The sequence below is a fragment of the Balaenoptera acutorostrata genome, chromosome 4 (assembly GCF_949987535.1).
Source record: "Balaenoptera acutorostrata chromosome 4, mBalAcu1.1, whole genome shotgun sequence".
Taxonomy (NCBI): Eukaryota; Metazoa; Chordata; class Mammalia; order Artiodactyla; family Balaenopteridae; genus Balaenoptera; species Balaenoptera acutorostrata.
In genome coordinates, this window is record NC_080067.1 from 126,267,489 (window position 1) to 126,286,715 (window position 19,227).

At 34.2% G+C, this 19,227-nt stretch overlaps 1 protein-coding gene across 1 annotated transcript in view; it reads right to left on the bottom strand.

Moving 5' to 3' along the window:
• The window catches only part of TMPRSS15 (transmembrane serine protease 15), a 138,753-nt gene that overhangs the window by 72,208 nt on the left and 47,318 nt on the right, over window positions 1-19,227 (bottom strand). Inside the window, exons 9-13 of the mRNA XM_007164132.2 lie at window positions 15,853-15,993; window positions 14,681-14,830; window positions 5,580-5,685; window positions 5,152-5,302; window positions 3,761-3,896 (exon numbers count right to left, since the gene is read on the bottom strand). Of these exons, the coding sequence (XP_007164194.2) occupies window positions 3,761-3,896; window positions 5,152-5,302; window positions 5,580-5,685; window positions 14,681-14,830; window positions 15,853-15,993 (684 nt within the window). The remainder of the gene's footprint in view (window positions 1-3,760; window positions 3,897-5,151; window positions 5,303-5,579; window positions 5,686-14,680; window positions 14,831-15,852; window positions 15,994-19,227) is intronic.

Genomic DNA, 19,227 nt, shown 5'->3' on the forward strand with positions numbered 1-19,227 from the left:
GTCCTAAAGTATTACAGACACAACAATTTTAAAAGCTTAGGTGGTAATATAAAAAGAAATTTTGGGGTTCAGTTTGTCAAAATTTATATTTCCATTAACAGGTTATAGTGACCGGCCACAATACAAATGTCTTTATTAAATTTGTGGCAATAAAGTTCAAATTTATATTCCCTGTGGTTTACATTTTATTTATAATTACTAGCCATCTAGCCAATAATAGATCTAATAAATAGGCTGTTTTGAAGGTAAAAAGATGAAAACAAGGGTAGCCAAAAACATACTGATGTAGGAGCATATGAGGGCAGTTAATTTGGAATTTGCTAAGGGTATCAAATCATACTAATGATATAAAAGGCAAGCAGCTCTACATGACCATCAATTACATGAGAGTTAAATTGGTACTGATTCATTTTTACATGAATAACTAAAGATCATTTAGCTCTAAGTATAATATCAAGCCTATGAAACTTTCCAAATTAACTTTTATTTTGCTTTTGGACATGGAAAGTGGCCTAATAATGGCCAAATAGAGTGAAACTATAGAAATAGAGTGACTATTACAATAGTCAATCTAGCTTGTCCTTTTTTTTTTTGTCCTTAGCTAGTTTTAACAGCCCAGAAATAAGCCAGGTGCTGAAATGTTTATTTCTTTTTGTATATACCTATTCTATTTAGTAGGTACTTGTCATGAATCATTCCAATTGTGTTGCAAATTGGCATTATATTTGTGTAATGGAATGTTTACTTTTTAAAAATGTTCTCAATACAATCCCCACATTTAAATTATTTGTGCCAATGTCACAGGGCAAAAATCATAGAGCTGATGCAGCAGCAAGTGATTAAAATCACATGATGGAAAACTCCCTGCAGTTATGAAAACTGAACTTACATTTCCCCAAACAAGGCACAACCTGGATCCCTAGGAACAACAGAGAAAAATGGCCTTAGCTAGTCAGTTACTTGATTATTTTCTTCTTTAAATGCTCTATAAGAACCAAAGAAAAGACTATTAGCCAGTCAACCATGGTCTCCCTTTGTTTCTGCTTAAACAAATCAGTGATCTGGAACCAGAAAAGCTTTGCTCAGGTAAGAGTTTTGCTGAACCAATTGCAAAGGGCATTAGAATGAAATTGTTCAGAATGCACTTGATGGTAATTAGCATTTTCTGCTGTGCTAAATATTGCCCTGAAGTGAACCATTTGGAACCTGTAACAAATACACTCTGGGAAAATTCTAAAGTTTATATTTTAAAATCAGATGGGTTATTCTACCGTTATAATTTCCCTATTGTAAAAATATGCAGGCATATCATGCTTCCTTGACATTGAGGTATTATCTTTTTCTCTTTCTGATTGGAATAGATAAGAGGACTGTGTGGGTTAGACAGATACATTTCAACATGAAAAATCATATTTAAAGTTTTCTTTATATATGTATGACTTTACATATGAAAGTTATCTCAAATTTTCTATTTTATATAGTGATGAGATGTTGTTACTTTTAAGATATTGAGCCTATGAAACTATGTTACTTTCACCTGTAAAATTTTTTCTTCTTGACCACTTATTGATGAATAGAAGAACATGCTGGCAGAAAGGATTATGAAGACAATCTGTTTTATTAAATGACTGCAATATCAAAATAGCAAGATGTTGCTAATATTTGATATCTATAGCAATTATTTATCAAACTAGCAGTGATTTTAATGATTATAATATTGTTTTGCATGAAAATGTTTCATATAACAGACAGGAAGGGAGTGGGACACATAAAAAATGAAGTGAGACAATTATTTTTAAACAACACTGTGAAGCCCAAATTATTGTGCTCATGTGGTATTTTATCCATCCTTAGCCCCACCATTATTTCCAAGCTTTAGTTCTGGTATCAGAATTTTGTTTGGCAAAAATGTTTAGAGCACACAGCCAAAATAGAGAGAGAGAGAGAGAGAGAGAGAGAAAGAAAGAGAGAGAGGCCAAGTTTATACCTAATAGTATTTGTTGATGATGTATTTATGCAATGTTAAGAATCAGTCAGACACCAGTGAAGCAAAGGTGAATTAGATCCAGAGTCTGGTGTCAAGAAAACTTCTTGTCACAATTCTGTGGCCAATGCTATTACATGGGAATGCATGGTACTTTCCTGTTTTTGTTTCAATTTTGAGTGTCATTCTGTCTCTTAAACTGAATGCTTCCTTGAAGGTTTTTCCAGCTCACACTCTCTTCTCCAAAGTCTTCTATCACTTAATCTTCTCATTTACTACTTTTAGGGGCACATAGTTATATATTGCTTTTAATATTTATTAGTTTGTTAATTCATTAATATTATATATTGCTTCATGTATCACTGGTTATTGCTATATCTTACATTTCTTGTGCAGTGCTTTGTATGTAGCAGATATTTATAAAATTTGAATGAATGCTTGAAATATTGAGGAATATATGTATAACCCATACATGCATCTAAACATGTTAATACACATGGTGGTAAGTATAAATTAGCCTTTGGGTGGGATGTAAGTGCATATTCAATATGGTGGCATGGGACAAGTATGACAATGTCATGTTACTCTCCTCTTCTTAATGGCTGCTCATTTGTCATACATTCTCAAATGCCAGTCATTTGTCTTTAAAGCTTTTGAGTTGTTAAAGACAGTCATCTGAAAAGTCAGTTTTTGTTTAAGTTAAAGATTAGAAGCATAAAAATATATAATTTTCAAAGTAAAATCAAATTTGGATAGGTTGCCAACTGATTTGCTGATGTGAATATGGGCAGAATTTCAAGTGTGCTTGGCACAAAAGGGGATATGGAAAAAGTGCTGTGTTTCATGATAAAACAAAAACATCTATGAGGTTCAACACAAGCAAAGCTGTACAGCTGGATGAGCTTCCTACCACCATAATCCAAAAACAAAAGGGATGCTTTTGCATCGAAACTACAATGTAGTGAAAACATCCCAATAGAGGGACAATAGGTAATGGATGTTTCATATCATTTATCACTACACACATACACACACATTTTGTTTGTTTGTTTATTTTGGTCAGATCCCATAGTCTGAAAGTGGTATGAAGTTATTGCCTCCTTTGACATAATAGGGTGGTTGATAATGTACCTTTTGCTTCTGAAATGTCATGTTTCAAATTTGAGTTAAGAGCACAGGTAGATACAGGCTCCATTTTGTTCCTTTGAGATAAAAGATTCCATAGAACATTGGAAATCCCGGTCATTGCTCTTGCCAGGCCTTACAAAGGCACCATTTCAGGACAAAAATCTTTTGTGTGATCTAGGTATATTCAAAGTCCAGACCGAATCATTATTATTAAATTATTCTGGAAATAGGCTTGGTGGGTTTCAGGCTTAAGTAAACTCCTCTTGAGATCTTAACATCATTCTCATAAGAAGGCTATGAGAATCTTAAGGCTTCTTCCCAAAAGACTATAGGCCATGCTACATGGCTAATACAGCGTTAGTTTGTATTAAATTGAAAACAAAATAGAAATCAGCACTTTGATTATTATCAAAAATGAAAATTTAGTAAAATTATCATAAACATGATGCGTAACAAAGTAATTTCATTGTGAATTTTTATATAATATGTAATATTTTACTAGTTTCCATTTTACTTATATTTTAAAAGTTTTGATTTTCAGTGAAAAAAATAATACTAGGGCAAGATAATAAAAAAATAAGTCAGAGCGAGATCTACCTGAAAATAGTAATAACTTAATTAGGAAAAATACATGTTAAAGTTACTTACTAGGATGTTCTGGCAGAGGAGTTGGGACCAAAGTTGGTTCTGGATAAAGACTCACATTGCAAATCCCATATGTTAAGCTAATGTCATCCAATGCTATATCACTCAGGAATGGGTTTTTAAACGCATTAAAAGCAACCTGTAATTCATAGAGGCACATAAAACAATTCCGCTTTAATCTTTTCTGATTGATTCTTCTTGTGGCCCAGTATCCTCTGGAGAATCAATACTGCCATGCCCAAGTAAATGTGGACAAGTTATCGCAAAGTGAAATATTGCTTTTCAGTGTCCTTCAGCTGAGCCCAGCTTCCTAATATGTGCTCATACTAGTCTAAATTTTCACTAGTGTCTTCTTTCTTTGTTAGGCAACATTGTCACAGTTTCTGTCTCTAGCTCTTTCTTTCATGACATTGTCATACTTCATTGCACTCTGTCACATATACACATCATCTGGCAGGGGAGAGCAATCTTATTCTAGGTTCTTTCCTCAATAATATTAAAAATCCAGGTAGCTGTCTGCCTTCTTAGAGCATACAACCTTGAAGAGAAGACACACTGATTAGATCATTTAAATGAGAGAAGAAGGAAACAAGAGAAAATATGAGTATGATATAGTTGTTCAGGGCCAGCTGGTACTGGTCATAGTTTACCCAGGAAGCTGGTGTGGGATATATTGTGAGGGTGATACTCAGAGGACACCAACCCAGACTTGGGAGAGATGTCCAGTGCAGTGCAGTGTCCCTTGCATTGGCAGGCAGATTCTGAACCACTGCGCCACCAGGGAAACCCCTATCCTACATTTTACTTGCAAACACCCTTAGGAAAAGAACACGAGAAGCTGTTACATGAAAAATTAATTCACCCTAATGTGAAATAAATGATCAGAGACTTCCCAATGAGACGGCTCATAGAATTTGTTTCTAAAGGAAAGATATGCGATTAAGTCAGGGTGGGGCAGGGTGGATGGATTCTGGTGCGTGTGGATGTTTTAACAGGAAAAGATGATTCCTTAGAAAAGTGCAGGGCTGATCTAGGTGGTGTATGTGAAAAGTTGCAAGACCTAGTTAGGCAGAGGGCATAGGAAAACACGGTTGGCTTGTGCTAGAAAGTTGCTGAAGAAAGTTGAAATATCCTTCAAGGTTTCTATGACTTTTATGGCTCATTATAAGTAGTACTTTCATGTAGTAAATTGTTCCTCAGTAAATGGTTTTTAATAAGTCAATGAATAATTGAAAATAGAGGTGCTCAAAGGTAATAAAGGAGGAAGATTAGGAAAGTAAGGTGACTTGGCTATACCCAGAAAGTAAATTAATTTTTTCACCATATCACCATAAACTGTAATTGTACCACCATTTTTATAATACAAATACATGATTATAAAGCGTTTTGCCAACCTTAAATTCCATTGTTTCATTTAATGTTACTTGTCCATAGTTCCAATTTTCTCCATAATTTCCTTCCTTTTGGAAAATTGTCTTCTCAATGTTTTGGTCACTGCTGATACTAATGCTTAGGTTATAGACATTTTCACCATACATATAATACCTAGTTTGGAAGCAAGCAAAAATGAATGGATTCCTACAACATTAGAATATATATATTTTAGGGTTCTTCTAAACCCTTCTAAACTCAAATACCCCCCTTTATCTTGGGTGAGGGAGTTGCTAGAGAAAAGGAGGGAGTTTCCCAGTATTTTGCTACTTTATCAGCTGGAAAAGTAATGACTAATACATTAAAACTTGGGACAACACCTTAGTAAAATTTGAGCCTGGCAACGTTACTCATTAAATAAGATGTCACTTAACATGAGTCTATAACATACCAGAAACTAAGGCAGACTGGTTCCAAAGTGGGGTCTAAAAGGAGACTTAAAAGTCCTACTCTTTCTCGTCTCCCTCCTGGTCCAGTTGGGGTGGAAATGTAAAATCCTGTAAAAACAACAAAAATTGTTTACTGCACTTAACTATGAGCATTTTCGTTGTGGGAGCTATATCATTCATAAGCAGGAAAGCACAACTTTAAGATGAAAATATAAGGAAATGTATTTAGGTACAGTGGAAAGGACAATGGACTGGAGGCCAGAAAACAGCTTCCATAACCAATTGTTATTTAAGAAAATCACTTCTCAACTCTGGACTTCCCAATAGCCTTGAATTGGAAGGATATATCAAAGTCTGAGTTACCATGAGTCCACATGACTGTTTCATCATATTATTATGCCCAAATACCACTTTAATTCCAATTTATTAGATGTTTTGGTTAATTCACTCCTTTAGAGACAATCAATCCATTAAGATATTAAGTTATGCTGGTAGACTAACGCATGATATAGGCAAGTAGTTAAATACAAATTCTAAGGCAAAGTTAAGTGTTTCAAAGGTGGTCAGTTTTTTATTCCATTGCCTATACTGTGTTTCTCTAAATAAGAAGTGACCTGATTTTACAACAATCTTATCTTCCATATTCCTTTGAATGATAACTAGTCAGATCACAGAGGAGCAGGAAACATGCTAATCCACATAAAAGCTTTCTAAATAGCTCAAGCCACTGCATAAAGTGCTTTCTGGTCTGGAATTCATTCTTGCAGCCAATGATTTGAGTCATCTGAAGTGTGGGAAAAGTTGTTGGGATGAGACCTCTTGAACGTTTTCTTAGGCAGATTTAATTTTTTTATTTTTGGTCTGCAGCTCATGTATTATGACAGAAAGCAGGAATCATGAAACCAAATATGATGTAAAGCAAAAGAAATATTGGATAAATTTAATTTTTTTGGAATGTAATTTTTTATGAAATGCTGAAATTTAGTGTTTATTTGAAAGCAATCATCTTCTCTCTTGTACTTTCAAACAGAAGTGTTTTTTTTAGGACATTTTCATAATTCCAAGAAGAAACCCATGCCCAATTGCAGACACTCTCCATTCCTGTCACCCTTCTTCCAGCCTCTTGCAGCCACTAATCTACTTTAAAACTGTAGACTTGCCTATTCTGAATAGTTCGTGTAAATGAAACCATGCAACATATGGTCTTTTGTGAATGACTTCTTTTACTTAGTTAGTGTTTTCAAGGTTCCTCCAAGTTGTAATGTACTAGTGCTTCATTACCTTTTATGGCAGGATAATATTCCATTGTAGGCATATATCACATTTTAAAATTTATCCATTCACCAGGTGGAGGACATTTAAATTGTTTCTGCTTCTTTGGATATTTTGAGTAATGCTGCTATCAACTTGTTTTTATGAGGATGCTCATTTTCATTTCTCTTGAGTATGTACCGGGGAGTAGAATTGCAGGGTCATGTATTTAACTGTATTACTCATGTTAAACTCTATGTTTAACCTTTCAAGGAACGACCAGACTGTTTTCCAGAGTGACCACACCATTTTACATTCCCACCAGCAGTGTATGAATATAAGCTAACCTTTGTTATTGTCTGTCTTTTTGATCATAGCCATCTTAGTAGATGTGAAAAGTAACGAATTGTAGTTTTGATTTGTATGTACCTAATGACTAATTTAATGATGTTTAATTTAATGATGTTCAGAATCTTTTTATGTCATTGGCCATTCATATATCTTCTTTGGAGAAGTGTTCAAATCCTTTGGCCATTATTTGTCTCTATTATTGAGTTTTGAGAGTTCTTTCTATATTCTGGATAAAATTCCCTCACCAGGGAATATGATTTTCAAATATTTGATCAAAATATAAAATTTTCAAATATTTTATCCCATTCTGTGGGTTATTTTAAAAATTTTCTGATGGTATCCTTTGAACCACAAACGTTTTATATAGAAATTTTTATAGTCAATGCTATGTATAAAGTTCAGACCCATTTATTTATAGCATGCGGAATAAGGACAGGACACGAAGAAAAATGCTAGTAGAACTGCCAATAGATATATCAATGCATATTTAGATCAATGAGGCAAAAATTATTCAGAATGAGTATTTTATCAAGGTGAAATCACATCAAATATCTTACTAAATGTAATATATGCACATCACTGGATTTAGATTACAAAAGGTAAAATAGAAATGAATGTGAATTTAATATTTTATAGTATTAACATACTACTTATACTTTGTATAGTGCTGTGATATTTCATGAGTACTTATTTTAGCCATGTAGTTAGTGTTCAATTATTCAAACCAATAAAAAGTAGTATAGATACAGAAGACATATTACAGAATCGACTCTCTAAATGCCCAACTCCAAGTCCCTTTTGAGTTGCTTAGAGTATAGTTCTAGAGGAAATAATTAAAATGCCACTGAATGCCATGAATAAGTACTGAAATGGCTACCCAATTCAGAAATATTTCTAGTTAGCAGCAATTATATAACTTAAACACACATCATGCTCCTATTTATGTTTGGCCATGTTCACAATCAATTAGTTATAATTAGAAATATTTTGAATGTATTGTTTACCCATTAAACAGTAGTAAACTTGGGGTTTTCAGTCCAATTAAGGTATCATGATGTTATGAGCTTTGTATCATGGTTTAGATAAAAAATTAATTATGTTGACTGTAATATCTTATGAATTTTGCATAAATAAATTAAAAAAACACAATACACTAAATATCAGATAGAATTGTGTATTTTGGAATAAAGTAAAATGATATATTAAATTATTATTCCTATGAAATGAGCTAAATTATTTAGTTAACAGATTAGAAGAGGAAGGAAATTCTTCATAAAATTATGAATTTCAAAAGTAGAGAATTATAGTTGACATAAAAATTTACTTAGTCCAACTACCCACTGTCCTTAAATTTCATTCACAGCATTTTGCCTATGGGGGTCACTTGACCTCTGTTTAACATATATCAGATGCAGCAGGAATCATTGCATTTCAAGGCAGCCCATTCCATTTCAACATGATTAGAAAATTCATTTCTTTTTTAAGAATAAGTTATTGTGCACCTATTGTTTCTAATTTTGCCTCCTGGGCTCATTAGGATAAGATGAATTTATGGTAGCTCTACAAATATATAAAGGCCACTATTATGACTCTCTTGGTCTTCTCAAGATTATCGGTCCTTTTTCCCTTCAATGATTTTAATGTGGCTCAATTTCAGTTTGCTTCTTCATCTGATAAGTTCTCAATAGTTGTACATCCAGTTGGTTCTACTCAGAACCAACTCAGAGTATGGAAACTAGAAGTCCACACAATATTTCTGCTGGAGTATTTCACCAGGTGGAGGAGTAGGAACATCATAAAACTTGGGACTAAGACTTAAGTCATCCCATCATAGTCACTACCTATTTCCAAGTGTGTCTCGTAGTACTCTGACTCCCCGTGAGAATTCTTCATCACATACATCGTTGTTTAATAATGCTTCCTTCTGTACAATCTAATCTGTCCCTATTCAACATTATTCACCATCTCTTTGTTTCCTACTAAACCAACAAATTCACTGTGATGTTTGAGGCCTCTGTGCTATGACTTCCTTTTCTAGCCATAGTTCTTATAATTCATGTGTTAATATTGACATGCAGCACTTCTACAAAATTAGATTATTTTAACTTTTCCATCACCGAGAAATGTTATAACTCTTGGGGTCTTTTTTTCTGTTTTCCTGTCCTTCTAATTCTCCTTACAATTGTACCTGTCAGTATCCTACAGATTTTTTGAGGTCATTTAAATCAAATTAACATCTCCTTCAGAAAACCCTTCTTGGTCTTTCCAACTAGATATAACCCCTCCTTTTGAATTCTCAGTTGCACTTGTACTTCTCTGATGTCACTTAGTGTACTCCGTTGTGTATTGTATCTATGTTCACATGTGACTTTTAAAACTTGCTAGAAATTTGGAAAAAAGAAAGACAAGGTACATTTTTGAATTCTTTATATGGATTAGCTGAATACTGTTTAATTATTCTTGTTACACTAATTAGACTGGCAAATTTAATTTTTAAATTTATTAAAGGACTGCACAAAATAAATGATTAAATAGATATTTTCCGTAACCATATGGGGAATTATATGGTTAAATGATAATTTCTTTTAAAATCCGTCAACTTTCTTGAAATACCTTTGAGAGCTCTTGGAATTAATCGCAGAGTCAGCTTCAAACCCAGAACATTTTGTAATTTAAGCATTCAGTGAGCCTTTGCTGTGAGCCATAAGGTTTCTCTTACAGCTTCTACCTATCCCTTTTTCTGCTTATTTCTCCATGAACTGAACCTAACCTCTGCTTCCAACAGCCCAAATAAAAAGAAGTGCTGGACATGTGCTGATGCTGATGTAGAGAGAGCAGAAACTGCAGAGATGGCAGAACTTTCTGGAAACTTGGAGGTCCCTCTCAAGAAGAAAATAAACTTATATAAATCACTTTGAGTTTGTGGTTGCATATAAAGTTAATTGAATCTGGTAGATAAATATTGAAAGGTTTAGATTGGAGAATGGTGCAAATTCAGTCAGATTCTGTCACTATTAAAGAGTAATATTATTTTCTGAAATTCAACATCACAGGAAAGATAAGGAAATAAGGACAATTTTACTTTGAAACACTAAAATTCTACTTATTTTAGAATAAGTCTATAAGCTAAATAAAACGCAGATATCCAAAAGACTTAATATACTTTTGAAAATTGAACAGTAGTATTTAGAAAAATATCACAGCCTATTTGTTTCTGTTGAATACATCTGTGGCATGAAAAGAAAATAGTTATAATACCTAACATTTATAAAGCATTTTTCATATGTCAGGTATTTTCTGAAGTTTTTTTCCAACATAATAATTTAATGTTCATAACATGCCTCCAAAGTCAGGTTCTATTATCATCGACCCACTTTCCAGATGAAGGAACTGAGATAGTAGATAGATAACTTGTCTAAATGACAGAGCTCAGATTTAAACCTAGCTATGACTTCAGGGTCTCTATTTTAATGGTCTTTACTACTACACTATGCTAGCCCCCAGGTGTTAGAACAATTATGATTTCACTGAGAAAGGCCAACAAAAAATGCTTTCTTTGGCTCCTCTAGCTCTTTTGTGACTCCTCCATTTCTTAAGTTTTCACATGTTACTAACCTCATTTTCCCTGAATGTTCTGAAAAAATGGGCCACTGCTGAGCACCCCAAGATGCTGCCCTGTATCAGTGCCACCGTCTCCGCCAATTCCCTTTGTTTCTAAGAAGTACAGAGAAACTGAGCGTTGACAAAACAGAGACTCGGGAGCCGGTGCTCCACTGGGAGAAACTTCTTCAGAAGGACTCAGAAAGTTAAGGGACTTAGATGTTCTTCCCTAAAGCAATGTTAATTCAAAGTTTATCTGTTTCATATAGACTTTCCTGTCATTTAAAGTGAAAGTAAAAAACCAAAAAACCCTGCATGGGTAAGAGGAACAGCGGGAGAGATTTAATTCCCTTCCATCTCAGAGGCAGAATGTTCTGACACATAAAAAAGCAGTCTGGAAGAAAAATGCCCCTTGCGGGGGAATGACTCGTAGGTTATGAAATCACTGGTATGAGAGTTAGGAAGGACCTATTAAGGCCTCTCATCCGTTCTCATTACACTGCTGCCTCTGGTGGGCTCTGAACTGCTCTAACTCATCTCATTTTAAATAACTCCTGCTACACGACTTTCTCCTGAGACTCCATTTCCAACCCAACTATTTAAAACCTCCATCTGACATTCAACCTCTTTCACTTTGGTCAGTTTCATTTTATTTCTTTCGTTATTTAATCTGTTGGCAAGCTGAAACCATTTTTCTCCTGTAACGTACTTATAGTCTTCAAATATCAGTGGAATTATTTTTATCTCTTATTATGATGACATAAAAGGAGAAAATGATAATTTGAACATCAAAGATTTCAGCTACGTAAAAGCTATCTGTCATAGTCAGTAGATATAAATGCTTCCTGCACTTTCCTCTGACTACCCTTGTCCAAGTGTGGTAGAGACATTTTTTTTTATTACAGTTAAGGAAAAAAAATTGGTCAAATTATTTGACTGTTTTAGATCAGGATCCTTTAGAGGGTTGGGTGATTATCACTTGGGGTTAGTCTTCAGCTGTGGAGATTACAAATTTATCCATAGAGGATCAGGTTCTGGGAAATCACTTATTCAAAAGAGATAAATTATGTATGAGACGATGCATGTCATAATTTTCACTATTAAACATGTAGGTCTAATGAGATTGGCCATCTATGCAGTGCGCATTTTTTGTCTATAGGTCCACAGTGGTAAGTAGTTTAGCAGGATCCTGTTAACTTTACTTTCAGATTATATCCAGAATCTGACCTCTTCTCACCACAGCTGAGAGTCCCATGGCCTCTTTTCTGGATTAGGTGATAGCCTTTCACTGGTCTCTCTGACAACACCTTGCCCTGCCATAATATATTCTACCAGTCAGTGTGAATTCTCTCATTCCTACGCTTAAACTTCAATAGCTCCTAATTTCACTGGGGAAAAGCCAAAGCCATGGAAGACCTGTTATTATCTAGGCCCTACTGTCCTTATTGATTCCACTTCAGCCATGCTGGTTTCCTGGCCTTTCTTCAAGCAGGTCAGGCACGCTCCCTTTAGAGCCTTTACTCTGCTTGTTTCCTCTGTCTGGAATAATCTATATGGCTAATTCCTTCCATTCCTTGGAAGTTTTGATTCAAATGTCACTTATTGTTTCAATGAGACCTGAAACTAATGACTCTATTTTAATTTGCAAAAGCACCTGAACACCTGCCCTCCCCACTGACCTTACTAAGCTCTGTATTTTCCCAGAGTACTCATTCACATTAAACAGAACCCCAAGATGTAATGACTTGTCATGCATATTGCTTATTTTCTGTTTTTCTTTGCTAAAATATGTGTTCCACGAGAGCAGAAAATCTGTTTTATATTCACAGATACATTCTGAGGCCTTGCATAAGGCCTGGGTTCAAAAAATACTTCTTAAATAAAGGAGTGAATAAACACATTGAGAGGAACTTTCAATGATTTCATAGGGAAATAGATAAAAATTAGTCACATTTTATTAAGATATACTTTCAATTTGAAGTAGTATGATGAACTGTATTTTATTATTCTGGGGATGTATTTTCTAAGGAATCAGGATTACTCAGATACATTTCTACCATGAAAAAAATAACTTTTTAATGTACTCTTACTAGATGTCATTCACAGTTGACATTAACTCAAGCCATTTACTTTTCAGGTTATAAAAACAAGGATATTGATCTTTGTAATATAAGGGGCTATTAATAATAAATTACAATGCACATGTGCTCAGGCTATTATTATGTTATAAGCAATTTCATGTAGTCAATCACTTATTTAGAAATGACTTACTGAATAAAAGTTGTAGACATTCATTCATGTATTTAAAAATAATTTTACATGTTAGTTAGATTCAGGCACTGAGAATACACTAGCAATTCAAAGATGAAAAAGACAAGGTTCTTGTTCCTGAAGAGAACACTGTGTTGGAAAGAAACAAATAAGTAAGCAGATATAAGGCCACGTGATAGGAAAAACAAAAGAGGTGTTTTAATGTTTAACGGAAAGGAAGATTTTAACTTGGAGGTTCCAGAAAGACTTTGTAGAAATGGTGATGTGTGATCTGTGTCCTCAATGCCTAGAACCATACCTGGTTAGAGAGAGGTTTTAATATGTGTTCTTTGAATTGAATTGAATTCTCATTGGTAAAAAGAGATAATATAGGATAGATTTTGTCTAAGAAAATTATCTAAATGCATGAATTTCTATTCTGTCCTTTTCCTTACTTTGTAAGATCCATATTACTTCTAGATTTGTGATTAGATTGTATTTAGTATTATGAATACATGCTTCCAAGGTTTACATGGTTGGTCTTCTCACTATGAGTTCCTTATCTCCTGATAATTCCCAATAATTTCTGGTCTTCTCAGATTTTATTGTCTCAATGTTAATGTCTCCACCTGAAATCGAGTTCTAATATCCCACTCACATGAAAAATATACCTACAAAGCACTACCTTTCCCTTGGGACCATGTTTTAGCATCAGCTCTTCCATAGTTTTTCTGCTATGGACTGAATGGTTGTCCCCCACCCCCACCCCAATACGTTGAAATCCTAAACCCCAATGTGATGATATTGGAGATAGGTCCTTTGGGAGGTAATTAGGTCATGAATGTGGAGTCCTCATGATGGTGTCAATATAAATGATCTTATAAGAAGAGACAGGAGAGAGCTCTCTCTTATGTTCTCTCTCTCTGTTATGTGAGGATACAGTAAGGAGGCTCGTGTCCGTGAACCAAAGGAGGGCTCTCATCGGAACCATACCATGCTTGCACCCTGACCTCAGACTTCCAGTCTCCAGAACTGTGAAAAATAATTATTGATTGTTTAGGATAACCAGTCTGTGGTATTTAGTTATGGCAGCCCTGACAGACTAAGAAAGCTTATCAGAAGAAGTAAACCTGCCTTTTTATCTGTATTTCAAAATGGTATGATCTTGATCCATTGAAAATTCTAAAGAATTCTTAAAAAACTAATAGAGTTAATAAACAGTTTCAGCAAGGCTGCAGGGTACAAGATCAACATACAAAATCGATTGTATTTCTGTACACTAGCAATGAACAATCAGAAAATGGAAATTAAGGCAGAGTAGACCAAAGTTCAGAACAGTTATTTACCTCCCACAAGTCCCCTTAGTTAATAATAAGTGGCAAATCTAGGGTGACAACCCAAGTCTCTTTGTCTCTAATGGCCTCTGTGTACTTTTCAACATTTCATGAATATATAGGGTAAAAAATATATTTCTTGAAATACTCTTACTTGCCTACTTGATTACCATTTTCATTTAAATTCATTTATTAGTCCATGATCAAAAAAAAAGAAAGTCTGAAAAGACTGTCTTACATTTAATACTGCTCACTTTGAACTGCAGAACAGTGCATGACACTTTTCTTTTAGTTTATGAATTAAATATGAACTATACCTGAATCATTGCCAAAAGTGTGGTCAAAATTTGGACCAGTAGAGGGAGGAAAGGTGTTTCCCTGAATCCTTTCCCATTCATTGTCATCATTTAGATCCTGGATCCAGAAACAAAAGCCATCTTCAAAATTACAGTTGATTTTCTCATAATCTGTAAATTAAAAAAAATAATAAAATACTTCAAATGTAGTCAACAATATGACTAATCATAATAGATAGAATTGAAAATAACATAAACTCACACAGTTTATAATTAAGTGGCATGCACAAAATCATTTTTTTAAATTCATTTTAACTGTTTAATTCCATTTAGTTAAAAAACAAACACATCATTTTGTTGCCAACTGTGTTCTTATGTTTCTTATACCCCATTAGGCTTCAGTGAAGACAAGCATCTTGTTCTTATTGTTCTTTAATTTTTATATCTTACCTCTGTTGGCTTACCCACATAAACTTTGTCCCAAATTTTTTGCTCCCCCTATTTATTTACTAAATTTAATACTCTGATCAAAATTAGGTTGATGTGGAACATTCTCAGAATTAGTTTTATGCTAATTTTTTTTTTTTTAAAGGACTTGATCATTTTTTTTTTTAATTTATTTATTTATGGTTGTGTTGGGTCTTCGTTTCTGTGCGAGGGCTCTCTCTAGTTGTGGCAAGCGGGGGCCACTCTTCATAGCAGTGCGCGGGCCTCTCACTATCGCGGCCTCTCTTGCTGCGGAGCACAGGCTCCAGACGCGCAGGCTCAGTAATTATGGCTCACGGGCCCAGTTGCTCTGCGGCATGTGGGATCTTCCCAGACCAGGGCTTGAACCCGTGTACCCTGCATTGGCAGGCAGACTCTCAACCACTGCGCCACCAGGGAAGCCCTATGCTAATTTTTTAAGCTTTGAATACTTGCAGTATATAAAAGTTTAATTTTCCTATTGATTTATACTTTTTCTCAAATTGGTTATTTGATTGTTTTGAAGAATGTGAGCTATTTTCTAATTTCTCATTTCTTTGCAAGTATCAAATGGAGAAAGGTATACATAAGAGATACTCATTAAAGAACTTGCATAATGAAACAGATAATGACCCTGTTCTAAAATATTAGGTTCTGCTACTTTTAAAATTCCATTACAGTATTAAAGCACCTGAAGATTCAAAGGCTAAGGAATAAACAGTACTTACTATTAAGCACTTTGCTGTTAAATGCAGTGTATGTTGCATTAAAGCCAATATAATCATTTTCATCAGATTGTATAAGAAAAGTGGCAGTAACTTGATTGGAAAAAATCCTAATTGTGCCAGGATTCTGTGACCAGAGAGAAGCTAGAAAAGAAAATGAATGACTGTTATATGTACATATATATGTATTTACTTATCTGTTGATCTGTCCATCCATCCATTCATCAATCTATTGATCTATCAATTGATCTATCAACCTTTTTATCTGATACTACTGTTAACTAAAAGCATGAGTCCTATAGTTAATTTATTTTAAATAAATATCTCTTGTCCTATAATAATGTTTCAAATTAGTACATATGTTTGTGGTTTGATAAACTATATTTTCATTTTTAATTGTTAGTTACGTACACTGTAAACACATATAAAAAAAGATCCATTCTTTTACGGAAAAAATTCCTCTAAGAAACATACAAGTTAAACAGTTATAAAACAAAACATGAGTTTGATTCTATCAGGTATTTCCCATGCCACACTAACAGAGGCTAAACTCGATCACAATAGTAGAAATAAGGGTATTTCTTTGGCTTTCTATCCATATAACTGTAGGACCTCAAAATAATCCTAGACAATTTAAGGATTGTTTCTACAGATATTGATCTTAACTCTTTTCCATTTAAATTCTAGCTACAAAAGATATTATCTTTCTAGATTTTTTTATTTTCAAGGGTTAATATAGTGCTTGAGAAATAAGAAGTACTCACATGATGATTTACAAAAAAAGCATTGTTATATAAAATTTGCTTTTATAGAAATTTATTATTTAGCACATACATTCTCAAAGGGGGTGATATTGCCTCCTAGGTGGTAAAAATTTGTTTTCAGGGACAGAAAAATTCTTAGTTTTTAAATTTATAAAGCCCAAGATAGCTGTACAGTACATAAACAGGTATAGAGAATATCTGAAATATTAAAATTTCATGGGGAGCAATTAGGGAAGGAAAAGGTCTAAAAGTTTCTTAGTGGGAGTGATAATGAAAAAAAAAAAGGATAGGAAACAATGGCTTAGCATTTTAGTTTGACAGTTTGAACTGGGTATCAGATTCAATTTTATGAAAGGTATCACGCTTGCAGATTGAAGACAAAGCACCACTGTTAATTATTGAGTTCCGAAGAAAGATACTTTCATAAACTACTGAAAAATTCTGTGCTTATCATGTAGAAATTAGTGAAAAATGTGATTACATGCATGATAATTTCAGTAAAATCTAATGGAAAGAAAACCATGAATAAGCATTGATTTATATCTTACTCTTTTCCCCAGTAAAGCTGTATTTCATTCTTTCAGTATCTTCTCATGAAGAACCACATTGGTTATTTAGATTCCTTCTACAAGCATATGTAACTGTGTAACCCAAATGGTTGTCATATTTAAAATCTTTGTAGCCCATAAATGTCTAGTTGCTTAAAGCATGTGAATATTCTAGAAACTTTGCTTCAAACCTATCTGCCTCTCTTTCTTTCTTTCTTTTTTATAGCAATGGAGTTTTGGGGGGGCCATGGCTTCTGGTAGGATCTGAATGTGGCTACTGGTTCAATGGCACCCTTCATGGTTGTGATGTGTTGGATTCTCATGTTGTCTAATGTTATTGCACTAGTCTAGTTAGTCTGGGGTTTATGTCTTGAGATTCATTAATACGCTTCAGAGTTACACATAAATGTCTAGAAATGGTGTAGAACATTTGTATCTATTGAGGTTTTGTAAATCTTTTATCAGATTCTTAAAGTTGTGACTAGAAAGAGTCCCAGAGCCACAGACGCAGTGGAGAGAATATTATCTTATGCATCCACAAAGGTAGTAGAAGACAGTGGTTAAAAACAGAGGCTCCAGAGTCAGCATGAGATTCATTTCTGGTTCCATGTCTTACGAGGCTTCTCAGTGCTTCAGTTTCCTCTGTTGTGGTATAATACCTTCCATAAACATTTGTGATAAGGAGTAAATAAGTAATTTCCACATGATAGAGTGACTGGTATATAGTAAGTGCTCAGTGAATGCTAGCTATTATTCCTTGATGTGCTCAACTGGACTGTAAGCCCTGAAAACGCAGAGACTATACTTAACGCTTTCTGAGCCTCTGCCATTGTGTCAGAGCATGGGAAACTTTTAATCAATTTTTGGATGCATGAATTAAGATGTGAGTAAATATAGCAATAGAGTTTGCCTACATAAAAGAGTCATAAAAGAGTCAGGGCAGGAGTTGAAAGAAAAAAAACAATTTCCTAGTAATTTCTAAAGGCTGGATTTTTCTCTACCTGACACAAGAAACTTTTAGAAAATAATTCCTTAAGAAAATCCAGTGCCTTTTACTAAAAAACAATATTGCTATGGATATTAAAGTTGCCAAGCAGCCACACTTGTGTGAATTAACTCATTTGTCTTCTAACAATAAAGGCTCTGGTGAATAAGTTTTGCAAAAGAGGAAAGCTGGGAAGCATAATTAAAATTCAGGGGAATTTGGGATGAGGGCAATGGGCAAGGATAACAGACTTTCCACAGAGTATAATTCAACAGATCTAGCTCAAAACTATTTATTTTATCCTATTTATAACAGAAGAAATTCTGCAGTTAGATTAGCTTCTTTGTGTGTTATAAAAGATTTCTAATATAGTCAACACATTTTATTGAGTGCTCACTATGAATTTGGTATGGTGTTAAATGCTGGAGAAGAAATAACCAAGTTCCACTCTTAGTCTATTAGAAAAGTTCAGATTAATGAATTATAAAAAAATTACTTTGGAATTGATAGATATGGGAGAAATGCCATGGGAGTACTGAGGAAGTAGTTCTTAATTTTTCCAGGCACTATCACTGAGGAATCTTCAAGAGCCTCTGGAAAGTCCAACACCTTAAGCCAGTGCTTGTTAAACTTTTCCATATAACATAGCCCTATCAACAGAATTGAATGAATGGGTACTTCTAACACTACATGAAAGTGTTCTAATAAAAGCATAAATTTTAATAAAAATGCTTTACTGTGAAAAATGTTTGTATATATTATTTAATTCCATGTCCACAATATGATTATTTTTGTTGTAGGATAAGTTGACAATTCAGGAAGATCCACTACGTTTATTACATAACTTCAGCTATATCTATGCCCACTTTTGTGTGATTCAGTTTTTTTTTTTTGAAATTCACGTTCTTTTATTTATTTATTTATTTATTTATGACTGTGTTGAGTCTTCGTTTCTGTGCGAGGGCTTTCTCTAGTTGCGGCAAGTGGGGACCACTCTTCAGCGCGGTGCGCGAGCCTCTCACTATCGCGGCCTCTCTTGTTGCGGAGCACAGGCTCCAGACGCGCAGGCTCAGTAATTGTG